Source organism: Aotus nancymaae, unplaced genomic scaffold (assembly GCF_030222135.1).
Source record: "Aotus nancymaae isolate 86718 unplaced genomic scaffold, 86718_ANA_hifiasm-v0.15.2.pri h1tg000064l_1, whole genome shotgun sequence".
NCBI classification, from domain to species: Eukaryota; Metazoa; Chordata; class Mammalia; order Primates; family Aotidae; genus Aotus; species Aotus nancymaae.
Genome location: NW_026988479.1, coordinates 23,046,038 through 23,064,880, shown reverse-complemented (window position 1 = coordinate 23,064,880; position 18,843 = coordinate 23,046,038). Strand labels below are relative to the sequence as shown.

Sequence of the window (18,843 nt, the reverse complement as noted above, 5' to 3'; positions counted from 1 at the left end):
CCAAAACAATGACCCTAGCCACTGAGAGGAAGAGGTAAGTACAGAGAGACCTGATACACAACAAAAGAAAAGAACTCTCTATGTCTATGAAGTAATAAAATGTTAAATATCACAGGACGACCCAAAGTTTTAGACTGAAATTTAGCAACCACCACAAAAGAATTGCTTTTCAATTCTTAGCAAGTGTGGCATAAACTGTAGATGGTTCTGAATACTTAGTTTTCCCAAATGTAAACCTTTAACACCCTATTTAGGATGAGAGCTTTGCTTCATTAAATAGCATTATGAACTGAAGGGCCAGCTCTTGACTACCAAAAGTGGGCTTGTTTCTTCCTTTAGGAAAACATAAACCCTACAATCTGCAAAAAAAGAGTACACTTGTATTAGCACCAAAGTAATCTGCAGGATATAGAAACACAGTCCAACAGGAAGGTAAAATTCAGGTCATATATCCAACCTCTTTATTTTGCTGACAAGAAAATTAAGGCCCAGGATGATTATTTGCTTAGTTTCCCACACCCAGAGCATGAGAAAAACTAAGGCTAAAAGTCAGGTGTTCTGACTTCTCAACAAAAGTTTAGCCATTTAGCAAAGAAAATGCTATCCCTCTCATTGAAACAGGTGATTTAAGAAATCCAGGCACATTACCTAAAGTGCTTATTCAAAATTTTTTTATACGAGATTGAATAATTAAATTATCAAGTAATTCAAATTATTTTAAGGGTATTTTTTAAAACACAATCTAAAAATTCGTCTGATTTTTTTTTTAAGCAGAACCAAGACCTTTATAAATACAGGTTTCTCTGAATAGAAGAATCATAATGGCAAAGTGAATAACTTCAACTTGTGTCAATGTAATTACACATAAAATGCACCAGTGAATATAGTGTTTAAAAGACTGTGACACTCTTTTAAAGTTATTCCTGTTTAATTTATATTATATTGAAATTTTTAAACAATTTATTCAGGGTAAAATGGTTTTACAACTAAACCAAAAAGAAAGCTGGTAGAAATTAAGCAGAACTTGGTTTGTATAAACTTTCTATCTTATACCTTCTTTTAGGGGCTGGAGGACTGGGGAAACATAGATGGAAATTGCACATTTTGAGCCTTAGGTAGGAAATGCTGCTTTAAATCTGTATCTAATGATTGATATTCTAGGAAGTCAATTTGGGGAATTTTGATATTAAGAAAAATATGTAATAATAAAAGACAATGACTTTATTTCATTACTCAAAGGTTTAAGCATAAATTTGTTGATATTTATGGCCACAAGAACCAAATTGTGCTGGCGAGTCATTTTACCTTCTCAGCATTCCGTCGAATTCTAGTTTCGCCCTCTCGCTTGGCATTTTCAACTTCTTTTAAACTGTGAAGAAAAGTAAACAGTTGGTCAGTTTATGACTCAATCATATTTTCAGTATCCTCAGTCCTGTGTTACACACTTTCATATCTTCTGCTACAACTTGCTGAAATGATCCACTTACAAGAGACAAGCATTTCCCTGTCTTCAATGCCTGAGCCAAAGAAATTGCCAAAGATAAGGAAGGGTGTGAAACTGACTCACTGACAGTCAATTAGAAGCTTTGTTCTATAAAAGTGAATGGGTGTGACACCTTGATTGACAAACAGAAGACTGTCAGGAAAATTCCCTTTAACAGGTAGAACGAAGAACTTTAAAATAATGCTGTGACATGGGTGAAACCAAACTGAGCATTTGAGGCATGGCCATCCACACCCTTAAGTATAACTTTGTATACCTCGTAAAGTATTTGTTTGCTTTCATGTAAAAGTACTAGGTTGTTAATGAAAGCTACATTTAAATTGAGCTTTAAACCCTTTCACATATATCATTTGATTAGAGTCTCATCCTGGAGATAGACATGGCTATTTCAGTTCCACAGAGGAAGAAACCAGGAGTTAGAGAGGTCAAGTTTCCCTTTTCACCTAATGTATGAAAAGAAAGAAAACCACAGAATTAGGGCAGATTTGAACACTGAGAGTACATGTCTCCTAGATAAGAAAGTGAAAATCAGACTGATTTCCTGTCTGGAAACCAGTTATCATCACCCTTTCGTAAGCCTGATTGGACATGTCCTTGAATTCTACAAGGATTAACTGTAGTTTTCAAAGGCAGGTGTGAAGTTTACTAATCTGTTAAATCTCTGTCCTGATTGTAAAGTTCCAGTGATGTAAATATAGCAATTTAAGGCTTGCTGGCACACGAATTAGAGAGTCTAAACCTTAACAACCAGAATATGAGAGACTGATTAGATCTTACTCACTTCTGCACCTTCAATGCCCAAGCACTGCCAGGCACTCAAATAAAGATTAACCCAATAGTTCTTCCTTTCATAATGTTCCATGTTCCACTTTTTAAGCTAATAATAGGTGCAGACACATGGCATTATTACTATTATTATTTTATTTAGACTCACATTACTTAGTAAGGGTCTCTACACATGCCCAAATGAAGCAATGGATGTCAAATGACTGACCTAGATCATTCCATATGAATGTGGTTTCTAAATTTTAAAGTATTTGGCCTTATAAAACACGATGCATTTTCAAATTATTGTAATTTAAAAGACACGAAAGTCTTGAATTTAATAACTAACATGACCACCTTATTCTCTCCTTTTAAGAAACTTCAATCAATATGAAGAAAAAGAAAAGAAGTCGTTCTGTGAGAAAGACTAATTCACATTGTAAGGACAAAGAATTGCATGCTTCATGAACAGGATTTTATCTCCCTAAGGAGTGATTCTCAGGACAGCAACCAATTGCATCGTCATAAAGTCCACCTGGAGATGATGGTACTTACAACAGCTCAGCACACATCGCACACTTATTGCCATGTGTCTTCCCATCAGGACCGAGAACAGGATCATTTTCCCTTGTGCATCCAAGTCTTCCATCCACTACATAGGGCCGAAAAGCACTGCATACATCCTGAAGATCAGGGAAAGGAACTTGAGACTTACCAAGATTGTAATGCTTACAACAGTAGTTTCAGAAATTTTATAGAACTCAGTCCCTCTGACATTGCTGCGGGTCACTTAGAGCAGTACCAGCTGTGTAGAGGTAGCTCAGTAAGTACTGAATAATTCATATGGTTAAATATAAAACTCTTTTACTTTCTTTTATTTGGGAAGATAACTTTTTATTTATTTCATTTACTTTTTAAATTTTCTTAATTTTAATTTTTTTTATTATACTTTAAGTTCTGGGATACATGTACAGAACGTGCACGTTTGTTACATAGGTATACATGTGCCATAGTGGTTTGCTGCATCCATCACTCCATCATCAACATTAGGTATTTCTCCTAACGCTAATGTTTATTCATTTATTTAGTAAACAGATAACCTACTATGTGCCAGAACTCAGACAGAGCACAGTCATTTCCCCTCAACTTGCTCCCAGTCTCCTAAGGGATCAAAAGAGACATTACAAATAGCATGATGCTAAATGACTTGGTGGAAGTAACCTCAGGTGCTCTGGCAGCTTATAAAAAGAGCATCAGACCTTGAAAAGTAGGAAAATCATTCACCTAGAAAAAGACAAGTGTGATATGTGTGAGATCCTTTCATCCTTCCCCTTCCCCTACCATCACAGGCTCACAAAACTGCATCATAGAAAAAAAACTACTTAATTCAAATCTCATTTTAGGTTAAGTAATTTGTCCAAGGTCTCCTAACAGCAAGTAACAATGCTAGGGTTTTAACTCAGGCAAAGGGACTGAAGTGTTGTGCCCTTTCTACCACACATGTAGTTTCCTTTTTTATTTCTTCTTGTTTTTCTTTTCTTTCTTTCTTTCTTTTTTTTTTAATAGAAAGCAGAAATAGAATCAAAAGGTCTAACCACCAAGGTAATTTGATTCAGTTTAAGAAACTATAAATAGCTTTTTCATATTAGTGGGCAGTATTGGGTATTCCATTTCACATAAAGAAAGAATTACTTCCTTCCAAGGTTCCCATCCAAGAAGGAAGAGAAAAACACCTACTTCCTATTTGAAGTTAGCCTCCTGTATTTTGCACCATGCTGATGTTTGACCTCACCTTCTCTGGATTACTGCTTTTACATTCCCCTTCACTTTTTACACCAACTTTGGACCCGGTTTTCCTAGAATCGAAAGTTAGCAGACACAGCAGTTTAACATTACAACTTCCCACCATGCAAAACTAACTGCTCCACATGGCATTGCCATTCTCTTTTGCTCCCCAAAACAGCTGCCACATTGTATTATTTTCTTACTTTTTCTAATAAGAGCCCCCGTTTATAACTTGAAGTCAAAGAAATGTAGTTAACATGGAAGAGATGGTAAAGATTCAGACTTATAAATATTATTTATAGAAATCTATTTTTGACCTGTGTTTACAGGAAGGATCCACATCAGAAGATGAGGACAAGTAAAGCTTATAACTGGATAGTAGATACCCCTTAGCCCCCAAGAAACTTTGTTGTTGTTGCTTTTGTTGTTTTCAATAAACAAAGTCAAATCTGTATTATCTAATATCCCACTATACTACTCTTTATTTGGGTTATGCAGACTAGTATTTTATTTTTCATAGAAAGTACATAAAGTTTTGGTAATTAATTTTGTTCAGTCTAGTCGACCTTTAAGGTATATCTGAAAACACGGATCTGCAAATGTAAGAGATATTTCCTAATTTCTAAAAAGTTAAAGCAGATTACAATGATAGCGTCTGTAAAACAATAAAAATTTAATAAAAACAATATAAAGAACAAGACTAAATATTTAAAAGTGATAAGAAAAAAGTTGTTTCAAATGATATCAGCTGAGGAACACTATAAAAATTAAAATTTCAGTTTTATTGTAAAGCCTCCTACCAGCCAGAGCTGCAAGGAAAACAACACTAGGAGAAATATGATTCTCATTGCATAGTACAAAGAAATATACCAGAAATTAGCGGAGAGAAACGTTCACCTGGACCAGAGATTTAAAGATTTACAATGGGACTCCCCACATAAGACACAGTAAGAATTAAATATATAACATGTTAATACTTGTGCTACAAAATATGTATCTGATAAAAATCTGTATATTCTTCATATATTTATGTTGGTTTTCTGATTCTCTCTGTTGATCCTTGGCAAGAGTTCAGGACATAATTTTTCTTTTTGTACTTTAGGTACATGTGCAGATCATGCAGAATTGTTGCATAGGTACACACATGGCGATGTTGTTTGCTGCCTCCAACCCCCCGTCACCTACATCTGGCATTTCTCCCCATGTTATCCCTCCTTGACCTCCTCACCCCCCTTGCTATCCCTCCCTTGGCCCTCCCTAAAAGGCCCCAGTGTGTGATGCTCCCCTCCCTGTGTCCATGTGTTCTCATTGTTCAACATCCGCCTATGAGTGAGAACATGCGGTGTGTGATTTTCTGTTTCTGTGTCAGTTTGCTGAGAATGATTGTTTCCGGATTTATCCATGTCCCTACAAAGAACACGAACTCATCATTTCTTATGGCTGCATAGTATTCCATGGTGTATATGTGCCACATTTTCCTTGCAGGACATAATTTTAAAGTGAATTTCTGAAAGTACCATCATGCAAAGGATGAGAGTAGTTTAATGCAGTTTTATTTTGCTGAAACTATTTATTGCAAAGAGAGCTAAAGTTTGCAGAATCTCAAAAAGTGAATAATTGTAATGTCCCTCATTAGCCTATACAAACATTGGTTTTTATATTTGCAAAGCCTGAAGACCAGACAATTCAAGATTGAGGTCATAAGACAGAACCTGCAAAGCCAGTGTGTCATCTTGTTGGTGAAGACAATTGATAACCAAACGTAGCATTGAGGGTGGAGAAAGAACAAAACAGGGACAAGATATAGGACAGTAAAATGCCTTAGCTATTTGGTAAATGTTGAGAGATGGAAAGAAGTTTAATATTGAAAGTCCCATTATCTACTCTGATATTATAAATTATTAAGCACTTAGTAAACATAATTTGATGATGAAGTAATTCTCTGTGAAAAAGGGTATACTCGCAGATAAATAGACGATACACAATGAATAGGAAGAAGATATACAGGTGTGTATATGTATATATGTATGTGTAGCTATATAGATATAATCTATAATATATATTATAATAACATAATTTATATTTTATAGATTATAAAATATTAAATCTATAGTCTATTATAATATTAAATGTATATTTTCTTATAGATTTTAAATGTGAAATATATAACATTTTATAGATTAAAACATACAATCTATAATCCCTTTATCCTGTCTACTTCATAAAGTGATAACCATCTGATAAATCATACATAAAAATGCTTTGTAAAATATAAAGTGTTATGGTCTGAAGATAGTAAAAGAAGTGGTACTAATAATTTAGGAATGGCTAACTCCCACACAATAAATTGTTATCTTAAAGACTATAGGGAAAGTTGTGTCATGTAATTACAGAGAGAACATATTTTAGGGAGAAAGCCTACTTCAGAGAATACTCACACATTCTCAGCACACAGTTCACATCTGTTGCCATATGTTTTCCCATCTGTGCCACAAACAGCTTCAGAAATATCGGGACAGATAAAATTCCCATCTCGTTCTCCTTTTTTAAAATCATCACAATTCAGCTGCGAAAGACATGATCAAGGAACATCAAAATATAAGAGACAAAATAGTCCTTAGATGTATAACTAGATTAACATTTTACGCCCACAATAACGTAAATTGCTGCAGAAGAAAAACATGTCATGGAGACTATAGTAAGTTAATAAATTTATGGGAAATAAAACATGATCCAAGAACAGAGATAAAATTAGATTTCAAAAGAAAGGATTTCAATATCACTTAGGCTGTCTGGGTGAAGTAGGCCAAGTCACTTCTCTGAAACTTGGCATACTGCTTGTCTGCCCAATCTGCCTGCCTTCTCCACAGAGGAGGAGTGATGCTCAGCAGGTTATGAATATGAAAGCTCTTTCTTTATAGTTTACAAACTACAAACTACAGTAAAGTTTCTATTATTACAAATAAGGATAGTAATTAACAGCTGGATTGCTTGTTTCGTATTCCTAAGTCTGCCACTTAAGCTGTATGACTTGGACAAGTTATTTAAAAAAACCTTATGCTCTAGTGTCCTCATTTGCAAAATGGTTGTAATTTCATCAACCTCTCAGCATTATATACGGATTTAAATGTATAGCACTTGAAACAGTGCCTGGCACAGAACCATTTATTGTTATTGTTGTTGTAATTTTCAATGTTTTTTCTATTGACAAGCCAAGAAAACTAAACATGTTTAGGTAGAGCAGGAGAAAGCCCAAGTCTGTATACTAATAATATGACATATAATTGGGAACAAACCTGAATGGTAAAGAAAATCAAATGCACAAGATAGTAACTGAAGAGTAGTGTTCAAGTCTCAGACCTGCCACCCACGCACTTCACCTCTTTGCACCTCACTTTCCTAATCAAATAAATGGAAATTCACACCCTACCCACATTTCAGATTTGCAGTAAGGATCAAATGAATTCTTATGAAACATTATCTGGCAACATATTATTGTGACTACTAAAGCTACTAAAAAAGATATAGAGTTAACTTGACTTTAACTTTTATCTAAAACTTTTTATCTGAAGAAAACTGAATAATTTTTCATTAAAATATCACATTGAAAAATACAATTTCATGTCATTGTCAAAATAAAGACATTTTAATGGTAAATATGAAGCGCTTAGAATGTAGACCTATGGTGAATCAGTATTTCACACAATATAAAGAATAAAAGGCAGATACAGAAGATCAAGTTGAGAAACTCTTATCTAGAAGGAAAACAACTGAAAATAGAAGAGAAAAGCTAAAGAACATACTACGATATTCGTATGTTTAGAAAAAGTTAAAAATAGATTAAAACTAAGGTAAGTAGTGCCCATATATGTTATTTAATTCATTCATTCATTTGTTCATTTATTCCACAAAATTTACTACACATTATCTATGTTTCAGCATTCTTCTGGACTGTGAAGCTACCACAGGGGTGGTAGAAACCAGACTCTCCTTTTTAAGGAATGGACAGAAAGAAGGGAAGTCTGACTGAAGCATAAAGAAAAAGCAGGTTACCGGTTTTCTCTCAAAAATTGTTCTACCGAAACTGCAGAAGCATACGGAAATTATAGATCAAACTAATTAACTCATAACAATCACTGCTATCCCCCTTCACCAGAAAATCAACAGCAACATAATAACTAGGTCACAGGTGTAGACAGGGGAATGACAGAGCAAGTCAAAAGGCCAGCTGGGAGATGATGAAAGCAGGTGCAAGGATTTACAACTCCATCTCCTTCCCCTCCAAACCCCAAGGAGGAGGATCACAACCTACAGAAAACACCTCTTCCTAATGTTGACAATGCCTGAGAGCTTACAGATGGATTCCTGACCTGGTGAGTGGCAGCAAACTGGAGTGGGAAAGAGTGGATTCAGAACCTCCAGCTCTGGGTCTTGTCTCTTTTTCTATCCTTACACTCACCAAAAGGGTTACAGACTGAAGCTTCACCTTGAACATTACCTAACTAAATTTAGCAGAAAAAATAAATAAAGCCATTATGAAATCTTACAATAAAAATATCTGTGTATCTGAGAGGTAAAAAAAATAGAATATACTAAACAACATGTATCAATTGAAGTAGAAGCATTGGAATGGGTAGAAAAATATTTTATCAAGTCTATGCTATAGAAAAATAAGAGAAGATATCTGCATAAACAAATATGAAACAATAACAAAAAAGAAGTTATAAAGGAAGGACAAAGTAGGAATTTTGAATGTGGAAAATATTCAAATGATAATAAATCTGACAGTATAAATAATAAAGATGGGATAGGTACAAATAAATAATGCACTTGTGAACCAGATGATCAGGTCAAGGAATTATCTTAGAAGGCAAAGGAAGTAAGGAACAATTTTTCTAAAAAAGGAAAAGTCAAAGAACATTTAAGATAGTATTAGAAGTCTCCAAAAGAAGGAAATAAATATAGAAATAAATATTTGAAGAAAGGAACAATTTCTATAATTAACAAAAAATAAAAGAATAAAAGAGAGAAAAGCAATAAGAATTTAAAATCTAGTTAATAACAAAATTGTGTTTACAGAAAATAAATGGAGAGTAAATTAACGTACATTCAGAGAGAAGACAAAGATACTGACAATAGACACAGATATTAGCAATGGAATAAATAATTGAAAGTATGGATGATTTGGCTAAGGATAGTCATAGTAAGAACGAAAACAAGTCACCACCCAAAAAAAGCTAGAAAGAAGAAACTACTAAGTATAGTAACTGAAAATATTTTTAAAATGGAAGAACCAAGTCCTACTATAACAGAAATAACAATAAATTTAAATGGGCTAAACATACAAATTAAGAGACAATTGGTAATTGGATGTTTCAAAAAACAAATCAAACCATATATTGAGAAAAATTAAAAGTAAAGGCATGCTAGTATCAAAATAATAAGATAATAAAAATATACAATACCAAAATGAATAAGAAGAGAGCATATGCAGCAATATTAACACTTAAAAATTATAATTAAGTCCAAAAATGCATTATAAGTGACAAAGAATGACAATATATGAATTTTTTAAAAAGTCAAGAACAAGAACAGGAAAGTATAACAATCATGAGCATATATTCACCTAATAATAAAGACTTTAAATATGTCAAACAATAACCAATAAAATGTAATAGAATTAAGGCCTGGCACAGTGGCTCACGCCTGTAATCCCAGCACCTTGAGAGGCCACGGCAAGCAGATCATGAGGTCAGGAGTTTGAGACCAGCCTGACGAACGTGATGAAACCCGGTTTCTACTAAAAATACAAAAATTGGCCAGGCATGGTGGTGTGCACCTGTTATCCTAGCTACTCAGGCGATTGAGGCATGAGAATCGCTTGATCTCAGGAGGTGGAAGTTGCAGTGAGCCAAGATCATGCCACTGCACTCCAGCCTGGGGGACAGAGCGAAACTCCATCTCAAAAAAAAAGAAAAAAGAAAAGAAAAGAAAATCAATAACTAGAGTTAGAGATTTAACCAAACACTTCTCAGAAATTTATATATAAAGTAGAGAAAAAAAGAATCTTAAGCCATTACATTTTTATAGAAAACTACAGCCAAGAAAAAGAAAATAAACTTTTTTAAAAATAATATATTAAACGTTAATAAAAGCAGAGTATTTGTTAGATAACAAAGTCTTAAGAGACAATATATAATTGATACTACATCATTTATATTCTCTGACCAAAATTTAATAAAATTAAAAGCTAATATAAAATATTTAAAAGTTCCACATATTTGAAAATTAGATAATTTATTACTAAATAACTTTGGGGTTAGAGAAATTAAGAAATGTTTGGAAAATAATGATAAATAGAAACACTTAAAGTACAAATTTTGAGATGATTATTAATATCTTTAAATATATTTGTCAGAAATTTTTTAACAATTAAATTTAAAGAATAATGTATTCCTCAATCCCATTGTAAAATGAGCAGGAATAAACATAAAGAAACAGGAATTAATACCATAGAAAACAGAAACAATTGAGAATATTATCAAAAAAGCTGATATAAAAGATTTCTAGTAGGACTTAGCAAAGAGAAAAGTAATATGAAAAGTAAAAATATATAGAATGATAATTAAAAATAACCACATAGATATTGAGACATTAATACAATGAAAAGCATTTTATGAGTATCACTACGTTAATACATTTGAAAACCAAATTGGATATGTGACTACAAAAAAAGTATAAAATAACTACATTTGTTACACAGGTCAATAAACATTAATCCAATCGATATTTTGGTCTGAGATATTCCCACCCCAAAATAACTCAGTCCCAATGGCTTTATAATCTGTTTTTCTGAAATTCTAGGAAAACTTGTATTAATAATTGTTTACAAGTCATTCCAAAGCAGTTACAAGCATATAAACTGGAAAATAAAATTCTAAAAAGATTTATTGAGGCATTACTTAAATACTATAAAATTCACCAATTTAAAGTGATTTAAAGTGATTTAATGATTTTTATTAAATGAATAGAATTGTACAATCATCATCAGAATTTGGTCTTAAAATATTTTCGTCACCCCACGAGATTCCCCTGTGCTCTTGTATGGTATGTCCCCATTCCCAGCTTCAGCTTCAAGCCATCATTAAATGTTTATCTGACTGTATATAATTTTTCTTTGAATATTTCCTATAAATGGAATTATAAATCTGTAATCGTTTAATTCTAGCTTTTTTCACATTGCATAGTGTTTTTGAGGTTCATCCATATTGCAAAATTGTCAGCAGCACATTCCTTATTGTTGAATAATATTTTGTTGTATAAATAGAGTTCATTTTGTTTATCCATACACCAGTGGACATTTGGACATTTGGATTGTTTTTAGTTTAGAACTATTAAAAATAATGTTACTATGAATATTCACATGCCCGACTTTGTATGGACATACATTTTCATTTCACTGAATTCCTAGGACTGAATTTTCTGGATTATATGGTAAATCTGTTTAAATTTTTAAGTTCTCAAACTGTATTCCAATGTGGTAGTAACCTTGTACATTACCCTCACCTATCTATATGTGTTCCAGTTTCTCCACATCCTTAACATCTTATATTTTCTCTCTTTGTGATTGTAGTCATTCTACTGGGTGTGTAGTAATACCTCATTGGGATTTTAATTAGCATTTTCCTACATAATAATGGTATTGGGCATTTGTTATGTGCTCATTAGCCATTTATATATCTTTGGTGTAATATCTATACCTAATTGAGTTGTTTGTCTCCTTATAATTGGGTTGTAAGGGTTTCTTATATTTTGTGGATATAAGTCCTTACCTGCAATATAAGTTATGACTGTTTTTCTCCCAGTCTATGACTTGCTTTTTCATTGACTTCTTGCTGTCATTTGAAGCATAAATTTGCAATTTTTATGAAGTTCAATTTATTAATTCTGTATTCATGGATTCTGCTTTTGATTTTATAGCTAAAATTGCTCTACCTAACCCAAGTTCATGAAATTTTTCCTTCTATGATTTACTTGAGAAATTTTATATTTTTAGCTTTTACAATTAGTACTAAAATCAAATTTGAGTTAATTTTTGTGTGTAAGGTAAAACTCTTTTTAAAATTAATTATATTCAATTTTCTCAGCATTATCTTGATATGTTGGTTAAATATTAACTGATCATAAAAGTAAGGAATCTCAATTATATTCCCCTATTCTTTATCCCTATCTTGAAATAACGGCACACTGTTATGATCACCATTGCTTTGTAACAAAATTTAAATTCAGTTACTCTTGTGTCCCAATATTTTTTATACAAATAGTAGGATCAACTGCTCAATTTCTACTAAAAAGAAAGTCTGACAAGATTTTGATTGGGAATATGTTGAATTTATAGATTAATACTGGAAGAATTACCATCTCAACAATATTGAGTTTTCTCATCTACGAACATGAACTATTTATCTCACTAGTTATTTGGATCTTTCATTTCTCTAAGCACCATTTTAGTTTTTAGTGTATAAGTCTTGTACTCATTTTGTTAAATTTATGTCTACATTTTATGCTATGTGAATGAAATTAATATTTTAAATTTTGAATTTTTCATTGCTAGCATATAGAAATACAACTGTTTGTATTATTAATCTTGCACACTGAAATCTTATGAAACTCATTTATTAGTTCTAGTAATTTTTCTTTTTGTGGATCCTTAGAACTTTCCATATATGGTATCATGTTTTAGAATTAAAGACAGTTGCTTCATTTCCATTAGGAATGTCTTTAATTAATTAATTAATTTCGCCTTTTACTGGCAGTGGTGACAGTAAACCACCATTTGCTTTCTTCTCAATCTTAAGGGCAAAGCATTCATTCTCTAACCATTAATATAACGTGTAGGTTTTTCACAGACATCTTTATCAGACTGGAAAAGCTTACTTCTATTGATAAATTTTGTGTGAGTTTTCATCTTGAATGATGCTGAATTTTAATAAGTGAATTTCAGCACCTATTAAGATGATCATGTGGTTTTGCCCTTTATTCTACTAATATGGTGTATTAGACTAATAGATTTTCTGTTCTTAAACCAATGTTGCTTTCCTGGAATAATTCTTATTTGATAATGATTTTATTCTTTTCATATTGTAGATTCACTTTGGCAATGTTTTGTTAAGAATTTTTCTGTCTATGTTTATGTGGAATATTTGTCAGTAGTTTTCTGCTTTTGCGATATCTTCTAGATTTTGTATCAGAATAATGCTGAACTGATATAATGAGCTGTGAAGTATCTCCTTTTCTTCCTGAATGAATCTGTAGTTTCTCCTTTCAGTATACAATGGAAATTGCCAATGAAGTAATCTGCTCTTAGGCTTTTTTTTTTTTTTAAATTACTGATTCAATGTCTTTACTTACACTATAATTCTATTCTGATTTTCTGTTTGTTCTTAGGTGAATTTTCAATAACTTGATTCTTTCTAGGAATTTTCCATCTAAGTTATTTAATGTGTTGACATAATATTTTTCATAATATTCATCATAAGCCTTATAGTTTCTCCAGGGCACATATTGATGTCTCATATTTCAGTCTTGATTTTGGTAATCTTTGTCTTCTGTTCTTTTTTGAAAGGAAAACAAAACTTAGAGTTTGTCAGGTTTCTTGATCTTTTCAAGGAATCAACATTGGTTTTATTATTTTTTTCTATTATTTGTATGTTTTGTATTTTACTAATTTCCTCTTCAATCCTTACACATCCCTTCTGCTTGCTTTGGGTTTGGTTTGCTAAACTTTGTTTTCTAAGTTTCTCAAGGTAGAGGCTTAAATTATTGAGTCCTATCTTTTTTCTTTCTGAGTAAGCCATTTCAAACTCTAGAAAGTGCTTTACATTAATCTAATAAGTCTTTAGATTGTTGTTTTTGTTTTCATTCAATTCAAATTATTTTTCAGTTTCTCTTGAGATTGTTTATTTGACCCACCAATTTTCCAGAAGTATGTTGCTTAATTTCCAAATATTTGGGGATTATCATGATTTATTCTTGTTGTTGGGTTTGAATTCAATTCTGTTGTGGTCAAAAAACATACTATATAGTATTTTAGTATTTTTTAATTTATTATTTTTTATTATTTGCTATTTTAATATTTTAAATTTATTATGTTTGTATATTAGTATATAGTATATCCTGAAAATGTTCCTCTATAGCTTTAAAATAATACATATTCTACAATCAGTGGAGAAGCACTATCTATGTATCAGTTTAGGTTGAAATAATTGATAATATTCTGTTTGAAGTATTCTGTTTGGTCATATTTTCTCTAGCTGTTTTATCAGTATTTTAAGTGGAGTATTGGAATTCCTAGCTATTATTTTGGAATTCTTAATTTCTTTCCATTTCTTTTAATTATACTTTTTTGTGTTTTATAAAATTTGAGTCTCTATTAGGAGTGTCTACTTTTATTATTGTTTTATTTCTTAATGTATTGATACTTTTAAAGTTATAAAATATCCCTATTTATCTCTAATAATGTATTAATGTCTATTTTCTCACATACTAATATAGCCAATCCAGCTATCTTATGGTTAAACTTAGCATGGTACTGATCTTTTATCATTTCAACTATTTGTGTCTTTGAACCTAGGGAGCATCTACTGGAGATAGCTTGTAATTTTTTTGTTACCATTTGACAATTTCTGCCTTTTGATTGGGATTTTTAAACCATTGATGTTTAATATAATTACTAATATGGCTGCATTTACATTTCTATTTTTCTATTTGTTTTTAATATGCTTTTGGTCTTTTTTACTTCTCTATTGTTCTATTACTACCTTCTTGGGGGTTAAATATTTCTAGTATACCTTTATAATTTATTTGCTGATGTTGTATATTTATTATATATGTTATTTTCTTAGTGGCTACTCTAGTAATTACAATAGGCACCTTAACTTATTACAAATTACTTCAGAATAATACTTAATCCTGGCAAAATATAGAAACTTTGACTTAATAAAGCTTTATTTTCTCCATTGCCCTCTATTGTTGTCATATATATTATATATATAATATACACATACATACATGCATGTACCTGCTAAAACAACATTATAATTAATTATTGCTTTATTTATTAAGATTATTTCTTTGGCTGGGAGAATAACTCATATTTTCACTATTTCTCTTGCTTTTCATTTCTGTCTGTACATACAAGCTACCACTTGGTAGTTATTTCCTTTCAGCTAAATGACTTCCTTCATTACTATTTTTAAGGTAGTTGTGTTAACAGTAAAGTCTCTCAGATTTCATCAGTAAGGAAATATCTTTATTTTGCTTTAATTTTTGTAGAACAGTTTTAAAGGATGTAGAATATTGCTTAAACTTTTTTTTCTTTCAGCGTTTTGAACATGTCATTATACTGCCTTCTGGCCTTCATTATTTTACATGAGGTGCCAGCCTTTAATTGTATACAGCCTGTATATAGGATGTGTCATTTTTCTCTTTCCACTTTCTAAATTTTCTCTTTTTTTATTTCAACATTTTAATCATGATGAGCCACATGTGGATCTCTTCATATTTATTCTATTTGGAGTATATTGAGTTTCTTAAATGGTGAAATTAATTTTTTCATCAAATTTAAGGCATCTTAGGCCATTGTTTCTTCAAATAATTTTTGTATTTCTTTTTCTCTCACCTCTATTTCTGGTATTCTCATTATACATATGTTGGTTTGCTTGTTGCTGTCTCAAAAAGTGTATAATTTTGTTCATTTTTCTTCTACATTGTTTGTCTCTGTATTTCCATTGTTAGTTTTTATGAAGCTTTCTTCAGGTTTGCTAATTCATTTTTTTAAGCATTCACAAATCTGCTTTTTAGACTCTCTATTGAACTTTTCAATTGAGTTATTATGCCCTTCAACTCCAGAATTTTCATTTGGTCTTTAAAAAAATTATTTCTCTTTTTCATTGAAAGTTTTTATTGGCTTATTCATTGTTATTATACTTCCCTGTGAATCCTCAAACATAATTTTTTTTAGTATTCTGCATACATTTTTAATAGCTGCTTCAAGTTTTTGTCTGCCAAATCTAACATCAGTACACAGTTAAAGACAAATTCCATTAATTTTTTTTTTCTTGAGTATGGGTTATATATTCTCATTACTTTGAATATTTTATGACTTTTGGTGAAAATTGAATATTTTTTAACCTAACTTACCTGGATTATAAAAATTGAACATTTTAGATAATATAGGTACTCAGGTTTATAGTTATTTCTTTAAAGATTATTTTCACTGCTTTTTTATTCTTTTTCGCTTCTGTGGCTGAATTAAACTTTAGAAATTTTCCTCTCTCATAATTACAGCTGCTGATGTGCTGCTAAGAAGATGATAATAGTTTTTATTATAGTTACTTTTTAAGCCTTGCTTCCTATGTTTTTCTTCTATGTCTTTGTAGTTTTTGGGACAGTTAGGTATTTAACACAGTTTGTGTTCAAATACCTGAAGCTAACAAGGCTTTCATCCTCTCAGATACACCTTTGTGCATAGGGCAGGGCATGCAAAGTTCAGGCCACTTTTACATCTGCTCCAGCATTTGCTTCTCACTGAGACATTTTGTGTTTATTAAGTGAATATGCACAGCTTTATGGTCAATTAAGAGTTTGGGAATATCTTGGCCCTCTTTGGGCTCTTTCATCTCTGTGTGAAGACTCAGCCAGGAATATACTTGCTTCAATTATGACTGCAATCTCAGGCCATTTTCCTTACCCTTGGTGAAGATTATCACTTACACTGAAAACACCTCTGGGTATGGCTTTTGCTCATTACTCCAAATTAGGTTAGCCTTCTTCAACAATGGCAATGCAGTTGCTGACATTTGTACTGTGTCCTGTATAAAACCTCCATGCCAACCAAGCAAGGGTTGAAATGGGAGTATCCCTGAGCAAGAATATCACAGATCTCTCTTTTTATTCCTAAAGTCAGGATTTTTTCAAGATAAATGTTTCTCAGATAGGCATAGACCGCTGATCAATTTTCAGATTGCTAAAATGGTTTTCTTGGTCAATTTTGTCTAGCTTTATAGTTGTTTTTGAGAAGAGGATCTGCCAACCACCTCATTAAGTCATAGTCTGAAGTGTCACACCTTAGGAGAATTTTATGTAGATTCCCAAGCCAGATAAGAATAATTTAAGAGAGAATGTGTAGATTCATTTTACTTAAGGACATAATTGCAAATTTTCTATATAAAATATTACTATCCAATCTATTTAAAATATAAAGTATGATTTACTCTAGGAAAACAGGAATAGCTTAACATTATGAAATACATTCAGAAATTTATTTACATTAATAAACTAAACATAAAATTATTTAAATTATTGCAAAAAAGACATTTAATAACAAGAAACACATATTCAGCAAATTAAAAATAGAAATTTTCAAAACTTTCTAAAGTGTATAGATAAAAACCCCATGATAAATATTACACTTAATGGAGAAACTTTAGAGGTAGTCCCTTTAATATGAAGAGACAAAGGGATATTTGATGTTCATTATCATCACTAGTGTTTAATCATTGAACTCTGGATCCTTTACCAATTACATAAGAAAAGAAAGAAAGAAAGATGTGCTAAGATTGAAAAGAATATTATAAAACATTTTTTGTATGTAGATAATATGATCAACTACCAAGAGCAAAAACGAGTTGACTCACATAAGATTAACCTGAAGAAATCAATAGAATTTGTCTGTATCAATAATAAACAGATCAAATGCAATAAAAAACCAAATATCTTCAAAATAGTAATAAATTTACACATTTTTAAAGTATTAACAAAAATTATAAAAATCGGTGAATATTTTTTAAATTTTATAAAGTAGATCAAAATTATATTAATTAATCATATTCTGTGCTCTTGAGTTGAGAAAATTAATGTTGTAAAAAGTCAGTTTTGCCCAAATTAATTTATAAATTCCTTGTATCCCTAAATACATTGGGTTACCAAATTCAAGATGAAATTTTTATAAATTCAATTATTTTTATCTCTGACACATATATGAAAATCATATATCCATGCATAGGTCCATTAACTTTTAACAACGTGAACTAGGTAGGAGGACTTACCACAGTAGTTATTAAAGCAATAAATGAATCTGAAAAAAGAGGGACCTCAGAAACACACACTTACACTCGTGTGAAAATATTGTACAACGTTAGCAACCTAAATTATGAGAAACATTGAATGAATGAATTCATCAATTGAAAGAAAAGTCTTCACATGTACCAGAAACATCAGAAATCAGAAATTATGGGTGACTGGCCTGAGATGGTAGAGATGGAAATGGAGAAAAGGAGTTAGACTTTGGAGGCAGTACCAACAAGACTTGTTGATGGAGTGAATACCAGAGTTGGGAAGTGAAAGGATGACATATTAATGAAAAGAAAATTAGTAATGAAAGAGAGAGTGAGAAGATGTCTGTAGGAGGAAATTCTTTGAACTGCAGAGCACCTTATTCTGAGAGTGAGTAGCAGGGTTGATTTTTGATGAGAGGAATCTAAGAAAAAAATGAGTACGTTGTTCTGTTTTATAGTGGAGAGAAAAACAACAATAACAAAAAACACATGGTATATGCATGAATCCTTTTAAATACAGAAACAAGTAAACATTTAGACAGAACTTATTTGAAAGGCACACAGCCAAATATTAACTGCCTTAATTTGTTAATTTAAGTTACTACTTATTTATGTAAGTAGTTTCCTAAGTAGTGAACCACGTCACTATCAAAGTTTTATCTAGAGAGTGTT

General features: G+C 31.5%; 1 protein-coding gene across 3 annotated transcripts in view; it reads right to left on the bottom strand.

Annotated features, from left to right (window-relative positions):
- Positions 1-18,843, bottom strand: part of SPINK5 (serine peptidase inhibitor Kazal type 5) — a 75,695-nt gene that overhangs the window by 43,547 nt on the left and 13,305 nt on the right. For all 3 annotated transcript variants that reach the window (XM_021664936.2, XM_021664935.2, XM_021664937.2), the window contains 4 exons: positions 6,493-6,620; positions 4,062-4,125; positions 2,825-2,952; positions 1,306-1,369 (listed from right to left, as the gene is read on the bottom strand). In XM_021664936.2, the coding sequence (XP_021520611.2) occupies positions 1,306-1,369; positions 2,825-2,952; positions 4,062-4,125; positions 6,493-6,620 (384 nt within the window). The remainder of the gene's footprint in view (positions 1-1,305; positions 1,370-2,824; positions 2,953-4,061; positions 4,126-6,492; positions 6,621-18,843) is intronic.